Raw genomic sequence first — 17,070 nt, forward strand, 5'->3', positions numbered from 1 at the left:
TTTTATCGCATGCAACCAACAATTCACTCCTTTTTATGCGGATTGTGCGCTTGCGCCCAACTCATTCCAAACAAAAACAAGATTTGAGGTTAAGTAAACGTCACCCAGTTGTCAAAATCACCTGTAAAATTTGAAATGACTTCAAAGGAGTCCCAGTTACAATTTATCCCACTCTCGTCTTTTGTTCAGCCCAGTTTTTGGAATAAATTAGCGGAACTGAAGTTAAATGTCGATAAGTTGCGGGATAATGAACGCGAAATTTGGGGCTTTTTCTCAATTGTACCAACAACTTGGACTACACACATTCTGGAGGTCGACAGCACTTCGTTTAATTCGTAATGTTCGCTTCTTGAATAAATGAGTACTTAGCGTATTGTTACAGAACATTCAATAGTCAGAGTAATAATGTTCCATTTCATGGGAAAATATTCAACAAGAATACAATTGAGCAGTTCAAAGATTGTGACAAGACTGAGTTGATTAACCAACAAGGAAGAAGATTCTTAGACGATTTGAAGAGTGGGAAAGTGTTGGAAGAGCCGTCAAGACTTAATTTCTTTTTTATCTTATCATTTAGTGTAAAAAACAGAACAAGGTTGTTGACTTTTATTACATTGCATTTTTTTAGGATTTGAAGAAGTTCCATTTTTATTACTGGTTTGCATTTCCAGTTCCTTTTAATTTACAAATTTCAGTGAAAGGGTCCACTCCAATTTCACAGCATTTCTCAGAAGCAGAGATCTCAACTTTAAGTGAAGAATATCTTAAATTAGAACCTCACCAAAAGGCTTATTTTTTAATACACGATAAAAAAATTAGTACTCTTCAATCAAAGCTCTGTGATGTCACCCCTCATAACTACACTGAATATTACTTCACCTTTGTCGATTTTATGACTGACGGAAAATGCCCTAAATCTCAGCTAAAGAATTTTGCCATTTTTCTTTTACACCATTGGTTTGTTGTTTCAACACTACAATACAAAAAATAACAATGAATTTCCAGCTCATTCCTTAGTGGTAAAACTGTTAACTTCCTTTCATTGTTCATGAACAGAAAACTGTCATGCTCTGAAAGCGTAATCTACAAATTAAATTTACCAGAGTGCAGTTCCACAGTAGATGATCTCATTTATGGAGGCGGCGAAAACGCTTGGGCTGGCTGGGAAAAAAACGAGAAAAGCAAGTTTGGGCCGCGTTTCTCAAACATGAAGGCCACAATGGACCCTCAAGTGTACGTTTTCTCCCTTACCACTTACCAAACCCCGAAAAAACTGTTTTTTTTAGTCTGTTTGAAGAAAGCGTCGACTTAAATCTGAAGCTAATGAAGTGGCGGCTTCTTCCTGAGATAGATCTAGACAGAATAAAAGAAGTAAAGTGTCTTTTACTGGGGGCGGGGACCTTAGGCTGCTCAGTTGCAAGAAACTTGCTGGTACGACATTCGCACCTCTTGCAATTTTGACTTAACGATTTTAGGGCTGGGGAGTTCGAAACATCACGTTTGTGGACAACTCCACCGTGTCGTATTCAAATCCGGTGCGTCAACATCTTTTTAACTACGACGACGCCATTGCCAACAAACCGAAAGCTCAAGCCGCTGCTGAGAACCTGCGCAAGATTTTCCCTGCTGTGGTAAGACGACTTATGGGACTTCAACCCTTTCTGATTCCCTCTTGTAGAACTCTCGATGGTATCAACTTACAATACCGATGCCTGGACACAACGTCGGCGAAAGCACATTAGAGTCCGTTAAAAACAGCGTTGAAGAACTAAAAACGCTCGTTCAACAGCACGAAATTGTTTTTCTTCTAACTGATTCTAGAGAGAGTCGCTGGTTGCCGACGTTGCTGGGAGTTTTCTACAATAAAATCGTGCTCAACGTCGCTCTTGGGTTTGATACATATTTGATCATGCGGTATGGGCGCAAAGAAGGTGGATGTGAAGACAGGAAAGAATCAAAAAGTCGTCAGATTGCGGGGACCGAACTGGGGTGCTATTTTTGTAATGACGTAACCGCCCCTGGAAATGTATGTCGTGTTGCTACTTCTACCTCGCATTAACTGTTCTTTGTAGTCTTTAAAAGACAGGACTTTGGATCAACAATGTACGGTCACTAGACCGGGAGTCTCTTCCATTGCTGGCGCTCTAGCTGTAGAGTTAGCAGTGTCAATTCTTCAGCACGAAAACGGAATTAACGCTCCTGCTTTTTACACAACGGGGGCACAGTCTGAACTGAACGAAGATGAAGGAGGGATTCTAGGTGTCATCCCCCATTCAATAAGGGGATTTTTATCGAGTTTTATGCATGTTTTACCCGCGACGCCGAAATACAATCAGTGTATCGGCTGCTCTAGTATAATTTTAAATGAGTTTAGGAACAAAGGATTTGAGTTTCTTTTACAAGCGTTCAATAGCTCTACTCATTTAGAGAACATAACTGGACTTACTGCGCTGTTCAACGAGAGTAATTATGTTGATGTAAGTCTGTTTTTTAGTTAAACTTGCTTAAAAAAATGTTACAGGTTTTGGAGATCAGTGATAACGAGTGGGAGAGCTAAATTGGAGTTTGGAGTAGAAACAATAACACCAAAGCTGCTTTCGATGTCTGTAAACGAAATACAAGTGCACTGTAATTGTGATTATTCAAAATTATTCTCTATTTCAGGAAATATATTATGAATTATGTAAATGTTGTAACGGTTTTAACATTACCCATTATCGTGTGATCACAGTTGGCTTGAAGAAAGAATTCCATGTCGTAACTAACACCATCGCCGCAGTTTTGCCGAATGAAAACTAAACATTGAGACATTTGACAATTTTCGAACAAGAACCGGCATACGTTCGAATTGCATGGCCTACCTAGAATGTTAAGTTTAAAAAAGTAATTATACAATTGCTTCAAAAACAAAAATGGCTCTGGGCAGTAAAAGCGCACTTTACTTACTTTCCATACGTACTCTCTTATTCAAATTTAAATGAATTATGCTTAATGATGCTTTTATGTCACTGTTTCGTGACCAAAAAAGCATTAACAGTCTGCAATTAAATCACAATTTGAATTTCAAATTTCAAACTGAAACAAACAAGCAGCGCATGCGCGCGCTAAAGTCATCATCGAAAAAAATTTTGATTTCGAATTCTTCGCAATTGTGCAAACCCACGTACCGAGCGTACACATAAATCGATCGGTACTTAAAACTACTTTCCCCAATTGAAGCAGTGATGCGGTGCGAAAATTTGAACCAATGGGAACAAAGCCGGGGTTACACCAGACTATTATTTTTTTAATTGGTTTTATTTTGTACTGTCGCCCATTGTCAATTTTCTTACCCACAGGTCTTTATTATTTGTTTATGATGTGGTTGCACTATTTTTTGACCATTGGGGAGTCTTTTTTTTAGCGATTTTTTGAAGTTTGTTGTCCGTTTCGCAGGTGTGATTGCGTCTTGGTGCTTTGCAAGTTTTCCACCAGAGGACCTGTGTAAATATTTGAGATTCCGATCATACCAGAATCGCAGGTTTGACCGAAATGTCAAATTCTTTGCACGGTTTTACTTGTTAGTGTGTATTACAGTGTCAAAAAAGGATAATCAAATAGTTTTCGGTCAAAAAGGAGTTGATTTTGACTCCGTCGCTTGGTAACTGAACGGTAAGTTCTGTTTTGATTTTTCGTATTATCACACGTGATTAAAATTATTGATTTTTGGGGTGGAAAATTGTTTTTGTGTACAATTCTGGTTGTGAGGGTTATTTGAGGTCGTTTCGACTTAAAATCGATCGTTTCAGCGGTTTAGAATTTTTCTTGTATTTTTTCCCAACTGTTGTTATTGTCGTATTTAATTGTTTTTTAACGGTAATTAAAATTAAGCAACGCATTGAATTGTTTTAGTTTAAGTCTAACGAATTTGAATGCCCTCAATGTGCTTCTGTCGACAACAATAATTGTTGTTGAATGGAATTCGAAATATTTTTATTATTGAGGTCACTGTTTTCCCCAATTTTTTTCCACGATTGTTAACCGTCTCACATTCCATTGAATATTTTCAACGCGATTAACTTCATGAGTTTATAAATATCTACAAAAACAGATAATTTTATTGAATTTGGGAAAAATTGCGAGATAAATTCGTTACATCACGGTTCGTCCTTTAATAAACAAAATTCCACGATAGCGGGCCCACCCTACCGCATATTTAGCTAAACAAATATTTTTATTCAATAACTATGTGGAATTTATCGACTAATCCTGAGAAATTTTAGTGCGTTTGCAGCCTGTTACGACGCACGTTATTCCCTTTGTCGGAATTCCTTCGAACATCTGCCCAACATGTGCTTGTGAAGAACAGACGAAAACGCACCCTTTGTGTAATAAAGGCTTTGCATGGTTTCAGACAACATGGAGGGCGGAGAATCTCCCTTGGAGGTGCTGTCGAGGGCCGCCACCATGGTACAAGAAAACCAGAACGCATTGGCCTCCGCAGGTGCGTACACTGAGAAATTTTACCCACATTGCACCAAGGACAAGCTGTTTATTGGCTTCGAAACTTTATTCTGCCGAATTACATGATTAAATAATTGCATAACACCAATCGGTTTATCACTAAGACAAACACTAGACGACTCTCAGACGGTATCGCACCGCAGCTAAATTGATGTCTCTAACTATTTGTCTGATTGAATTCTCTTGATAATGTTGTATTAAACGTTTCTTTTAAGATCTCTGAAACGCTGGCCCAGTTTTTACATTGTCGTTAACACACTGCGCGTCAAAAGTTAAGGACACAGAGTCGCCATAGAACTATAGTGGATTTCAATATAAGACTTGTTGGGACATAATTTAAGACTAAGGTAAATTCAAAATAGTTTAGATTCTTCAACTGAATTTGTCTACTCTTGAAATTCACATTACCAATAATAATGTTTAAAATTATGTCGATGACTCTCCCGATGTCCAATTCTGTGACTTACATGGTCTACTTCGCCCAAATTTTTAGTATAATTATACAGTGCGATCAATTGAATTCTTTACCTAATGGACGTGTTTTGATACATTTTTGCAAATTAATTGATATCTGTCCATCATTTGATGTATTTATGTCAAGTTAAGACACATGTTCACAACCTGCCTGCCAATTAGAATTCAATTGATCACCTTGTATAACAATGCTAACTCAAGTCATAATTACGGAACTGACCACGGAATTTCGCCATCTGTTCGTTTTGGTAAACGCGAAAAACCGCTTAAGACAGTTTTCAATCATCCTGACGGCTCTTTTCACACTTGCTCGAGATAATTTTCTTTACGCCATGACAAATTAACCTATTATAAACTCATTTGTAAAAGTATGACATGGAAATCTAACATTTTTTGTAACTACGAATTCGTTGAATTTCCCTAAGTGTATGTAGTTATTTTTTATGTTCTTTGGTTTCTTTGTATCTCCTTTTAATCTTCACCTTTTGAAACTGAATATAAAATTTTTGGAAAGATTTCTTAAAATTACATAATTGTGGGAAAATCTGTATACTGTCTGTCATACTGTCATATCGATGTTAAATTCTGGTGGAGCGTCGTAGCAATAACCCGTTTGTTTTCCAGCAAGACGCTTCCACTTTCTACCCGCCGTTTCTTGCCCCTTGCTCGCTCCCCAAGAAATACATTTCCGCGTGTCGGCAGGTGGTCGATTCCACCAATTAGTGAGAATTTTTCACTGTCAATGGCACGGTTTGTTGATTGTTCACAGTGTGTGGATATTAAAATTGGCGTAGTCACTCGTGTGTTGTATGAAATTATCAAATCATAGCCGTTACCGTGCCGCTTTGGAGGACTCCGTTGCCTCAAACCAGGATTTAATACAAATTGCAGCGCGCAAAAATCCTCTTATGTCAGACAAATAGTTGGCTCTTGGTAAATTGGGTTTTCGCTTCTTTTGAATGATACGTTTACCTAGTTTACGCTTACGTCAAACGTTAACTCTAGTTCTTTAATTAAGCATTTTGGCAAGGAGAAACACTATTGAATGTTAGGAATTTGCTGGCGGTGGAAAAATTATGTCTCTGGCACTACAACGGTTTGGTTTTAACGAAAAATTCGCGTTGCGTTGTCTAGTGAAACTCGCATTTTGAATTCCACGAGTGCGCAAATAATTTATTTTACAACCTGTGTCTTACCTATCGTTATCAGCTGACTTAAACGAGCCGCCACTGTCTTATTTGGTATTTAAAATATTTGACATTGAATCTATATTTTGACTGAGTTCTCATTGTTGGCCATCAAATATAAGTGTTTTGTTTAAGAAGAAGATAAAGATTTTATAGATTTATCACCAATTAAATGATTTTTTTGATTACGTTGCCAATTAACCGATTAGAAGCTTGGCAAAAAGACAATTTGATTACATATTTAGTTCGTTTCGAATTCGTTGCAAAAATCTGTTGAATTATTACTAAAAATAAAAATGTTTATATTTGATGTTTACCCAAAAGTAATATCTTGAAGACTTTATTTTAATTAAAATTGTAAAAATACTGACTGCATCAAAATAGTTAAAATTAGAATGACACTTGCGTAATTATTTTCATCTTAAATGTTTGATGCAAATTCAAAATGTCAGGACTTCAGAAATGCACATATTTTATTCTTTTTTTTTTTTGGAGGTTTGCGCATATCCGTGGGCGGACTGATATACAGGCTGTTTTTAAAGATAGAAATTGGAATGGTTTTCATCCGTAATAAAATGTCTTTCTTTTAGTACCGCTGTATATACATAGCAACAAAAAATCGTCGGATGTAGGAATAGCTGTCCGTCTCAATCAAAATAAGAAATAAAACATCTCCAAGGCGCCTGACCATAAACATAATTAAAATGTGCGACAAGGCAACTAAATAAACCTGACGTGTCTAATTTAAATGAAATATTTCCATTTGACGTACATTTTTTCCCATCACACCGTTCGCAGACACGAAAGTAATCCATTAGCGTTGGCATTGCATTGTTTAATATGGGAGTGACCACTTAAAAACTTTGTTTTTCCAGTCAGAAGATCCAGAAATAAAAAGACTAATTAAATTTCCAATAGCGTTTTCTTATTGCGGATGTGGAAGGAAGCAGACAATGAGAATGCGAATGAAATGATTTAATGATACAGTTATGTAGATACGATCGTTTTTAATTAGGGTCCACGCGTCGGTAGCTACTTCATATTCTGCATCTTCATTGTTTTCGGGATAGACTGCAAGTTGAAAGTATAATTTCCCATAATACACAGTCGTGAGAGGTAAAAAATTCTTGATCGATGAGTCGCCGCCCAAAATAATGTACAATTTTTCTTTCTTTTCTGTTTCAACCTCAATTTGCCAGAGGTCGTTCTTCACAAATTCTTGAAGCGTCCCGACTCTAGCGCATTCCTATCAATCTCTTAATTACGCCGAGTACATAAAGCACGATTTGAAATGAATCACGAGTCGTCTCGTTATTATTTATCGCCGACTAACACGCTGGAATTCGACAAATAAATCGTTTGGGTGCTTCCAACTTAAGGTCGATTTTCGATGGTCAATCAGAGAGAGATGCTGTTGGTGTGAAGCAAGAATTTCAACCAACAGCATGGTATGCGGTCCGGTTGCCGTTTCAAAGATAAGAAAACTAGGAATATCCGACGAGATCACGACCATGATGTGGATGGAACAAAGCGTCCTGGTTTATTGGAATTAAAAAAAAGTGGAAAGGATAATGACCAACGAGGACCGGATTATCCGATTCCGGTGGAAGAATGTCGTTCGTTGTCGACCGATCTTTTCGAAAATGCTTGGAATTTTTGTAAAGTGGGAGATGGTTTACGCAAGAATTTTTATGGGCGATGATTGTCACGAAATTCGCGTCGATCATTGGAAAGGAGAAATGCGGATTGCGAACGGGAGACGTCAAAAACGTGCGGTTACTTTTTATATTGAACATGATACAACTGGAATTTTTACAAAATATGTTATTAACATTCCGCTCTAAGAATTTATGTTACTAACGTATTAATCTCTTTTGACACGTTTCTTCTTCTTCTTCAGGATTTAAAAGATTTCGTGTGCACGTTCCGAGATTTAGAGTAGAAAGTTGTGCAAATGGCACTATTTACAGACGTTCGATGCATAGTACGATAGAAATAGCAGTTTTATGCTAAAATATGTGAAGTCAGGCGCAGTCGAACTAGCTAAAGTGTTCAAAGTCTTTATTGCTGATAAAATATTATACTGGGCGACAGTACTTTTTTTTCCAATAATGTAAAAGGCCTTTCTGGATAAACAGGGTGTTCTGATTACAAAACAGTAATCAGTTTTCAAGATCAGCTCTAGTTTTTGAAAAAATAGCTACTTTGATGTCAAATTGCAGCCTAAACAGGCTGTAAAAAAGACTGTATTTCAGATTTTTTTTAAATGTCCTAAAATTCTTTCAAAATCGATGTTACTTTACCAACCATAGTTACAGCAACATCGTTTAGACGACGCAGTGGCATCCGTTGTAAACGCAAGAACTAGTCTAAAGAAACATGTAAAATTGCATGATTTACGACTAAAAACGGGAGCCAGATCCTTAAAAAAGGTAAATTTAAACCGAAATTGATTAAATTGTTCATCCAGTTTTTTAATTTTCCATTTCTTGTAGCTAAGATCTGTTGTGTCAAAAAAATCAAAAAAACTAGAGCTGATATGATAAATCTATTTACAGATTCTGACACAATAAGGTCTAAATTATAAAGAACCGTTGTGACTTCTTCGGAAAAAAAAAGAAAAGTTAAATTTTGTTGGGCTGTGTTATCAATGAGCACTGTCGTTTTTTGAACTGGTGCCTGCAGCCAAATACTAATATGCAAAATAGTGTAAACATGCCCAGTTGCGTTTTCATCTGCCCACTGGCCCCAGAGCAAGCGGGCGGGCCCCCCATTCCGATGATATCTTATTTGACACCTAAGCGGGCATTTACCTTTCTTTTGTCACATTTTAGCCAATGCAGATTTCTGCAAATTCAAAGTGGATTCCCATGCATGGTCGATTTTGTTTTCGTTTGGTTTCTTTCTCGAAATATAACTGGAACAATTCCGCGTTTTATGCAATAAACTTGAGCAAAACCGAGATGAAGTCAGCACGATTGCGTTTGAGATAATGAGATCATTTTTGCATCATTACTTTCCGTGAAATGGAGTCGATCAGAGGCGTCTCTTGACTATGGCGTCATAAAAATCTACTTCTTTGTTGCACATCAAAACACTATGACCGCAGTCTAATAACCGACCTTGCTGTATTTACTACTTCATTAAAACTCGAGCGAAGTACCATAGAAAAGTCATCACGTCGGTAGTTCTTCGTCGATGACGACGTGGTCGAAGATTAATCGAGCGCGAAGTCGATTCTGGTGGTACCACATAAAACAAAAAACACCGAACCGGTCAAAAAGAGTGCCAAAGGAAAAGAGTCCGTATTGAGCGAGGTACTACGGTCGTACCGTTCTGGATGAATAAAAAAACTAATTACGTATACCTGAAAGTCTCTACCTGCGAGATTCTTATGAATGAAGGCTAGTTTACTATTCCTCCGGCTGTCGCACAATGGCTTTCGGTGTGTGTACACAATGGGATGTGTGAATTGAGTGTTGAGTGACCTTTGACGTGTTTTTTTACCACATTCGAAAAGGGTCGTACCATGGAATTCTCAAAGTTCATCAAGGAATTGGTCAAAGCGTCCCAAGCTATGCAAAGCGAGAAGGCAACAACCAAACACGTCTTTTGGCAACCGTGGCTAGACGAAGGTAACTTGCGCTAAATACCGAAAAGTCGTGACCCCGCGGATCCGTCGCTGATTGCCGGATGTAGTTCATCATTTGTCGTTACTGCGACGCGGCCTTGACGTAGGTTATACCCGAAGAAGGGTCATCTTGCAAGAGACGCCGCTATAACTCATTGACCGTTTTTTTAAACATCAATGAAGAGCTAAATTAGTATGAACGAATCCACACGAAGGTCGCTTGCATCCTCGGAGTTGTTTCAAATTGATTAAGTTTGAGCTCACGGATTTCTTAATTAAACCAGTTGCAGTTATCAAATATATCAGTGTCAGACCAGTTCGAGGAACGCAAAGTAGATTTGCTTAAGAAAACAAAAAACTGGCCACGTAAATTGTTCTTAGAAAATAAAAGATAAATGTTGAATCTACTTTTTCATGTGACTACCGGTCATACTTTGAAACAATTAAGAAGCTGTGATGCATGGTCGTCACAGGCGCCAGCTACCTGGGTAGGGAAAATGCTGCTTTGAGCGGTCTGCTCGCGCGACGAAATTATATTTTCTATCAAATTATAGTAATAAGGTGGGATGACTTGACCAATTTTTTTGGTAGTTTGCAAATCTGTTTTTGACCACTGACTATTATTTGCAGAGGAGTCATCGAAGCAGTCCAGCAACAAGCAATTGCCCACTGCAAAATGGAAGAGGGACCGTCGATCTCGGCTTCCGGAATACTCCCGGAAATCCGATCCAAAGATCGCAGAGACTTTCGGGATAGAACCTTCGAGTCCAACGACTGAAACTCCCAACCAACAATCAACAAACGGCCAGGATAATGCACCCCTTGACATGAGTGTGAGACAAAGAGGGCTGCCACCGTCTTACTCTCAGACCATTAACAATCCGGGCTATCGATCCAGCTATAGGCCCTCTGTTATACAGAACAACGCTCCTAATAGAGAAGATTTACCTCCTGGTTAGTATGCTCACCTGCTTTATAACGCCGATTTATAAAAATTGCTAAACGAGTTGGGCTGAACTTATCATTGGGGTTACCACATCCGTGGAAATACAGGAAAATTCGATAAAGCTGGTTTTATCGGGGACGAGAATAATTGATTTATAAAAATGGTGTTTATGGAGGTTAATGCTATGATATAACCCACACTATGGACTTTTAAGTAATTGGTTGTCCATTTTGTGATTTGACCAAAATGGAAATTTTCGATAATAAATTGCTAAATTATGAATCTCATTACTGATTCAAGGCCTTATGCTACAAGCAGCTTTCGTTTCGGTTTGTCCAGTCAGAGGCCTTGAATTTTTACAAGTTGGTAACACTATTACCCATTATTGATTAACCTCCAATTGTCAAAAAACAGACAGAGTTACCAACTTAAAAGTATGTTTCTATAGAAATGACGCTTTTGAACCAGTGGCGTAGAATCTATAAATTCGCTTTGATTTTTCGGGCACTGTTCTCTTAAAACGCAAATATGCTAATAATAATCCCAACAATTCTCAAAATTAACTAAATTACCTGAAAAATTAAATTACAATGTAGATTCGAAAAGTCTTCTGCTAGTTGTACCAACAAACAATGTCAATGTACCTATAAATAAATAGCGACAGTTTAAGGCATCGAAACACAGACAACTTTACTTGAACTATTTATTTTATAATCCACAAAAACGTGATTACATAAAACCTTTATCTAATAACGCCCTTACATAATCTTCCATATTATCCACAGATCCGAAAACCTCGAACTCCTGAATGAGTAAAAACTGTTTTTTATAGAATATGTTGTTGCAGGAATATCGATGTGTGATCCAATAATCGACGAGCATTTCCGTCGTTCTCTCGGAAATGATTATCTGACTCTCTTTTCCAATAACAACGTTTCCAAAGAGCCAGTCCCCGTAAAAACCCCACCTAAAGTTGCAACAACAAACGTAATTGAATTGATGGACACAGCTGGGTTATCTGTGGACGACCATTTCGCTAAAGCTTTAGGAGACACATGGGTAAAACTGAATAAAAAGGAAGAAATAAAAAACGGTACCAGTGATAACCACAGTATAGTTACTATTTAAAAGGTGTATTTAATGTTTCAGTGTATGTTGAGTGTTTATCGAAATAATGTACAAATGTATCGTAGTTGTAGGACCGAAGGTTGCGAAATAGAATGCAGAAATTGAGGTTAGTTTCGGTTTTCATTCAGGGATCGAATGACGTGTTTTGTATTAAGTTATAAGTAATTTTTTTATTGAGAGCACAACCTGACAAAGGCTGCCTTCCAATTAACCAGTTATGATTCCTTAAGTTCCATTGTAAATATTGGACTGTCTTGTAAATAGGTTCTGTAAATACAAACTGTCTTAGTTCAAAGTAGATGTATTTATGATTTTAGACTACTTTGTTGCTTAGTTTTAATGTTATTTTCTCTATGTGGAATTAGCCTGAAGCCACTGTGTATCTAACTAATGAACCAATAAAATTCACCACAAAGTAACTCTTTCAAGGTCATACCAATATACCGGTGGTATATCGCTTATACCAAAATTCACGAAAAATCACCTTGCACTTTGAGGAGAAGTTTATTGAGCCTCAAGAAATGTTTCATTTCTCGTTGTCGACTTGTAGACTTTTTGAAAAAACAGGTTTAGCAATGGTTTAGATACAATACGTCCTAATAAATTTCTTTCTTTGAACTTGTGTTATTTAGCTAAAAACTTGATGGTACTTACTCGGTGTAATTTCGCCGGTATTTGGTACAAGAACTGATTTCATATGGTGCTAGAATCCAAATAAAATCTTACCACCACACGAAAACAGTGCCCCAAGCCAAATTCAACTATCTACATGTTACCCCACAATAAAACTGCAGAAATCACCTTCTCGACGTACTTAAGTATGAATCTGTTGTCACACCACGTTCTTAAATACAAAATAGATATTCGTTTACAACCGGTAACTAAAATTTAAAACCCGATGAGGTTTTGATACTGATCGACTCCGGTACTACTCAACCCCCCCAATACGACCACTCTATATTTCCTTCCATGTTTTTTCTCTTTATTTCCAGATTAAATTTCTACGGGATATCATATTTGCGGTGGTTTTTCTATACAGAGCGGCTGGATTTTTTCCCTGGTACTGAGACTATTTCGTGTTGGAAAGACCGCTTATTCTGGATGGTGGTACCGGTGGTGTACTAATTCGACAATGGTGTAATTTGAGTGATTCACATAGTACCTGCAGCGTGTAACTCAATCATTTGGTGAAGGATCAAGTTTTCTAATAGAAAGAGAATTTCCCGTGGCACTCAAAAATCGTGGAAACTCCATCATCCACTCACTATTTTTTTTTTCAAAATTCTGCACTCACTTTTGCAACCGCGCGAATTTTTGACCGCGCGTCTTAGTAGTTATGACTCACAACTTCAACTGATTTCATCGGCAGTGGATGGCCGTTGTTGCATCAATGGGAATTACATCACCCCATGTGAAATGTCAAAGACACCCTCTACCCTCGCCTCGACTCAACAGATCCACTATTTGTTTGACTTACCGGTTTACAATATTTAGGGTGTCTCATTGTGTATTTTTTACTGAAGGGTATGATGATGGAAAGAAGTTTTGAGTTGGACGAATTAGCAAATTCGGATGTTTTGTTCAAACTGTGGTGGATCCGGTCTGTTAAAAAACAACAGGAATAATATTCCATGGTAAAAGAAAGAGTAATGAGCGGTGGTCAAGGTGAGACGATGAGGATACCCTATAATTTTCAAAATTACCAGCGGTCGTTGGCAGAATCAAACCCAGGATGGGTAGTGTGAGGGTTCCAACTGCCCACCAACAGCCAGCTCAGGTAAAAGATGGGAAATTACTGGTTGCATAAATCTTGGGGGTGGAATAGTTTATTGTTAGAGATATTCGTCGTACAAAAAATTCAGGGCGAATTTATAATATTCATGGAAATTTGGCGATATTTTTTTAAAAATGGGTACTCTTTGTCTGACTGTTACATTTCAATTTACACATAATGGTATTAAAGGGTAACAATCAATAAACAGGAAATACTTACTGACATTAGAATTCGTAATATCTAGGTGAACGACAGAATGCTAAAAAATTCCTTTCTAGCTTTTAAAAATTATAATTACTGGTGTAGTCAATAAAAAGCAAATCACTTTTGAATAAATTTATGGTAAAATTCCATTTGTAAAATAACCAAATATCCTGGAGTTTTATTTATTTCAAAATTTTGATAATTTTAGGCACACTTAGCGAATTGATAACAAAATAAAAAAATCTAAAGCTTTGTAGACACTTTTTTATGTTTTGTATTCTATTATATAAGTTGCTTCAAAGCTAATTAAAATAAAAAAAACAATCGATAAATATAAAAAAATAGGGCCGGTTTACAGAAGCTATGTTAAATCTTTAATTTTGATTAAATACTTACTTAAATACTTACCATGTTAAAGTGACAAGTGATTATTTTTCTGCCAATCAAATGTCACCAATCGTCAAATTAGTTGCGAGATTAGCCTAATTTCAATTAAATTATTGTGTAAACCGGCTCTAAGTAGTGGAAATTAAATATTTTTAATTCTAGTTTAAGAGAGTTTTTGAAATTGATTATTTTCCTTATAAATTGCGCCATCAATGTATTCTTACATTTTAACAAATCAAATGTAAACTAGGAGGTGAAAATTTCCTCATAAACATCTTGAATAATATTTAAAAAGCAAATATGATTTCGACTCCATGACAAAAAACAAAAATTTTGGCATTTTAGATGCAATATGGCAAATTGCTAGATAAAAGTTTAGACTCTGCGAATAAAATTTAAAAATCTTATATTTTCGATTTTTAAGTTTCCGAATTTTCATATTTGAGTAATTCCAAGTGAAGTGGACCACCCTAAATTTTAAATCTAATTTTATTGAAATGTTGGTCCATTTAACATCGTATTTTTTTCAAAATTATTTTAAGGCAATTTATAAAGAACCTTTTCTCAAAGATAGCAAAGTTTTATTGAAATTGGCCCACTTTACCTTAATTTACTCATTTCGAAATTCTAGCCGTTAATTTTTATGTGCAAGTGTATGTATAAACCCATATTTTACGATATCGTCCATAAAGTGGCGCTTTATGGTCGGCATCCGTAATGACAACGTAAAACGGCCGTTTGTCAGTGTCAAACAATTATAAATAAATTAATGTTGAGATTTAATTTAACCTCCTGCATGCGTTGTAAATTTCTTCATACACACTTCTAGGTTTTGACGCTATTTCGGTTATTTTTCTGATTTTATGTACGATTTAAGTTTTTTTTTACTTGCACTTCAAAATCTAAACATAATTCGTAACCATAACAGTAAAAACGGTGAACTTTATGGCTAACAGAAGTTTCGATGCCAAATCTTATTCCTTTAAAAGAAAATTTGTCTTTACAACAATCGTACATAAAGCCTTGTATGTAATTCGTACATAATTACACTCGCAAGCTCGTTCTGCTATAAACTGTGGGATTCCTCCACAATGAACTAAATTATTTAATTAGCTATGTATTGTTTGAAGTTTTCAACTCTAAACTTTTTAATTTCTACATTGAGCATTTATAAGAATATTGAAAATTTATTAGAACTGCGCATTCTTAAAAACTGACAATTTTCTTCAAAATTTATTATTTCGATTTATAACCTTCTACGCATTATTACTATCTAGATTAATTCCGTTGCACGGATTGTTTGACCAGTATTGACATAACGTTATGGGAAATTAATTTTAGCATGAATAAAATAAATTGTTTCAACAGCGGAGTGGGCTTTCTATTTTTAGAGATAAATAACAATCTATTCAATAATAGATAGTAACGTAAAGTTTGGCAAAGTTCCAACTAAACATTATTGTGAAATAAATTACAACTTTAAAATTCCTACATTAATATGGCAAAATGCAATGACACAGATGAAAAATTGGACAAGGCTAGTTCTTCTGCATCCATCATTTGGAACACAAGTCAACATTTAACACAGTCCTGTTGTGAACTTTTAATTGCACGTTTATAATTTAATTGACATGTAAATATAAACATTGCGTTCATATGAAATTCGTAGTCATTACAATGCAGCTTTTTCGGTCATTATCATAATTGTTATATGAACAAACGAATCAAAAGGAATGGAAGATTTGCATGGGTTTTACCAACACCTTTTTGGGCTAAATTAACGATCCGACCAAATTATTCGGATTCTTACAAAAAAATTTATGACGCACAGTGTATTCTTCTGCTTATTGTTATTAACCTTCAGTCTTTATATTCACAGACTGCCAATTTACTGATTTCAGTTGAGGGTTTTTCTGAAAGTCATGGGACCTTTTTGCGTCATTTCCAAGTGCTTAAAAAATTATAATTGATGGGATTCACCAGACAGTAAATTTTGATTCTGCTGATAGAAGACTGATGAGAGAAATTTTACGCGGATTTTATTTAATTGTATGAAACTGATTAATGACTTGATAAATGGTTATCGCGTCTTGTAAGTGTGGTACTATTAATAATCCGTTTGTGTTGATTTTAGCAGTTTTTATGTTGGAATAGGAAATGAATCAAAAGATTGATCCTTTTCTATTATTCTGTTTATGACACACTCTGTGTCAAGTTGTCGTCAAAAGGCGTCGAGTTAAATGTAAAATCATGTTGTGGTTGTTTGTTGTCTTGTTTCTTTGAAGAATGTAATGATGTAACATTCAAACAGAAAATCTCCGTTTATATAATAAGAACAAATACTGATGAAGGTACATATTTAATTTCAACAAAACTGCCCTGTTAAACTTGACACCAGCGTCCAGCGTTGGACGAAAGGACAAGTAAAGGACGCACTCCAAGGTATTCCACTGGACTCGAAAAAGAGGGTCCACGACGTAGTTTTGCAGGATGATTCTGCAATGTCGCTTCCAAATCGATATCACAATACGTCATGTTGTTGCCATTGCTATACAAGTAACGTCTTGGTTATGAAATAATGTTGCAATTAAACTTGTACATCATGTAGGTGAGGCGACCTACATTTTCACAAAAATGGGTTAATAACTTTCGCAGAGTAAATTCACTTAAACAGGGATTTCCAGGAGCAATCTTTACTCGTCTTTGACGTCAATACCAAAAGGTAATAATAATAAATTCCGTGTTGTGGTATCACGTACGGGAACGTGTTTCATAATAAGTTACTGACTGATAAGTTGAAGTTGAAGTATTATAACAACTGCTGCTCCGGGTTTGT

At 36.3% G+C, this 17,070-nt stretch overlaps 2 protein-coding genes across 4 annotated transcripts; both read left to right on the plus strand.

Moving 5' to 3' along the window:
• The first annotated feature begins 69 nt into the window (after positions 1-69).
• Positions 70-2,688, plus strand: Atg7 (Autophagy-related 7). The gene is made up of 9 exons (XM_088045051.1): positions 70-335; positions 383-578; positions 629-957; positions 1,006-1,233; positions 1,287-1,431; positions 1,476-1,631; positions 1,679-2,026; positions 2,073-2,477; positions 2,522-2,688. Exons 1-9 carry the CDS (start codon positions 136-138, stop codon positions 2,555-2,557), a joined length of 2,043 nt encoding a protein of 680 aa, XP_087901177.1. The 5' UTR covers positions 70-135; the 3' UTR covers positions 2,558-2,688.
• A 779-nt stretch (positions 2,689-3,467) lies between these two features.
• Tgi (Tondu-domain-containing Growth Inhibitor) lies at positions 3,468-12,487 on the plus strand. 3 transcript variants are annotated; one of them, XM_088045276.1, is made up of 4 exons: positions 3,468-3,651; positions 4,263-4,483; positions 10,426-10,749; positions 11,589-12,487. In XM_088045276.1, the coding sequence occupies exons 2-4, from the start codon at positions 4,384-4,386 to the stop codon at positions 11,867-11,869; spliced, it is 705 nt and encodes a 234-aa protein (XP_087901402.1). In that variant the 5' UTR covers positions 3,468-3,651; positions 4,263-4,383; the 3' UTR covers positions 11,870-12,487. The 3 variants fall into 3 exon arrangements, with proteins under 3 accessions (XP_087901402.1, XP_087901403.1, XP_087901401.1); XM_088045277.1 differs by having other exon boundaries at positions 3,469-3,651; positions 4,394-4,483; XM_088045275.1 differs by lacking the exons at positions 3,468-3,651; positions 4,263-4,483 and adding an exon at positions 9,557-9,799.
• Positions 12,488-17,070: the final 4,583 nt, after the last annotated feature.

Source organism: Gnatocerus cornutus, chromosome 9 (genome assembly GCF_029298725.1).
Source record: "Gnatocerus cornutus isolate USDA-ARS CGAHR chromosome 9, icGnaCorn1.1, whole genome shotgun sequence".
In the NCBI taxonomy this organism is placed as follows: Eukaryota; Metazoa; Arthropoda; class Insecta; order Coleoptera; family Tenebrionidae; genus Gnatocerus; species Gnatocerus cornutus.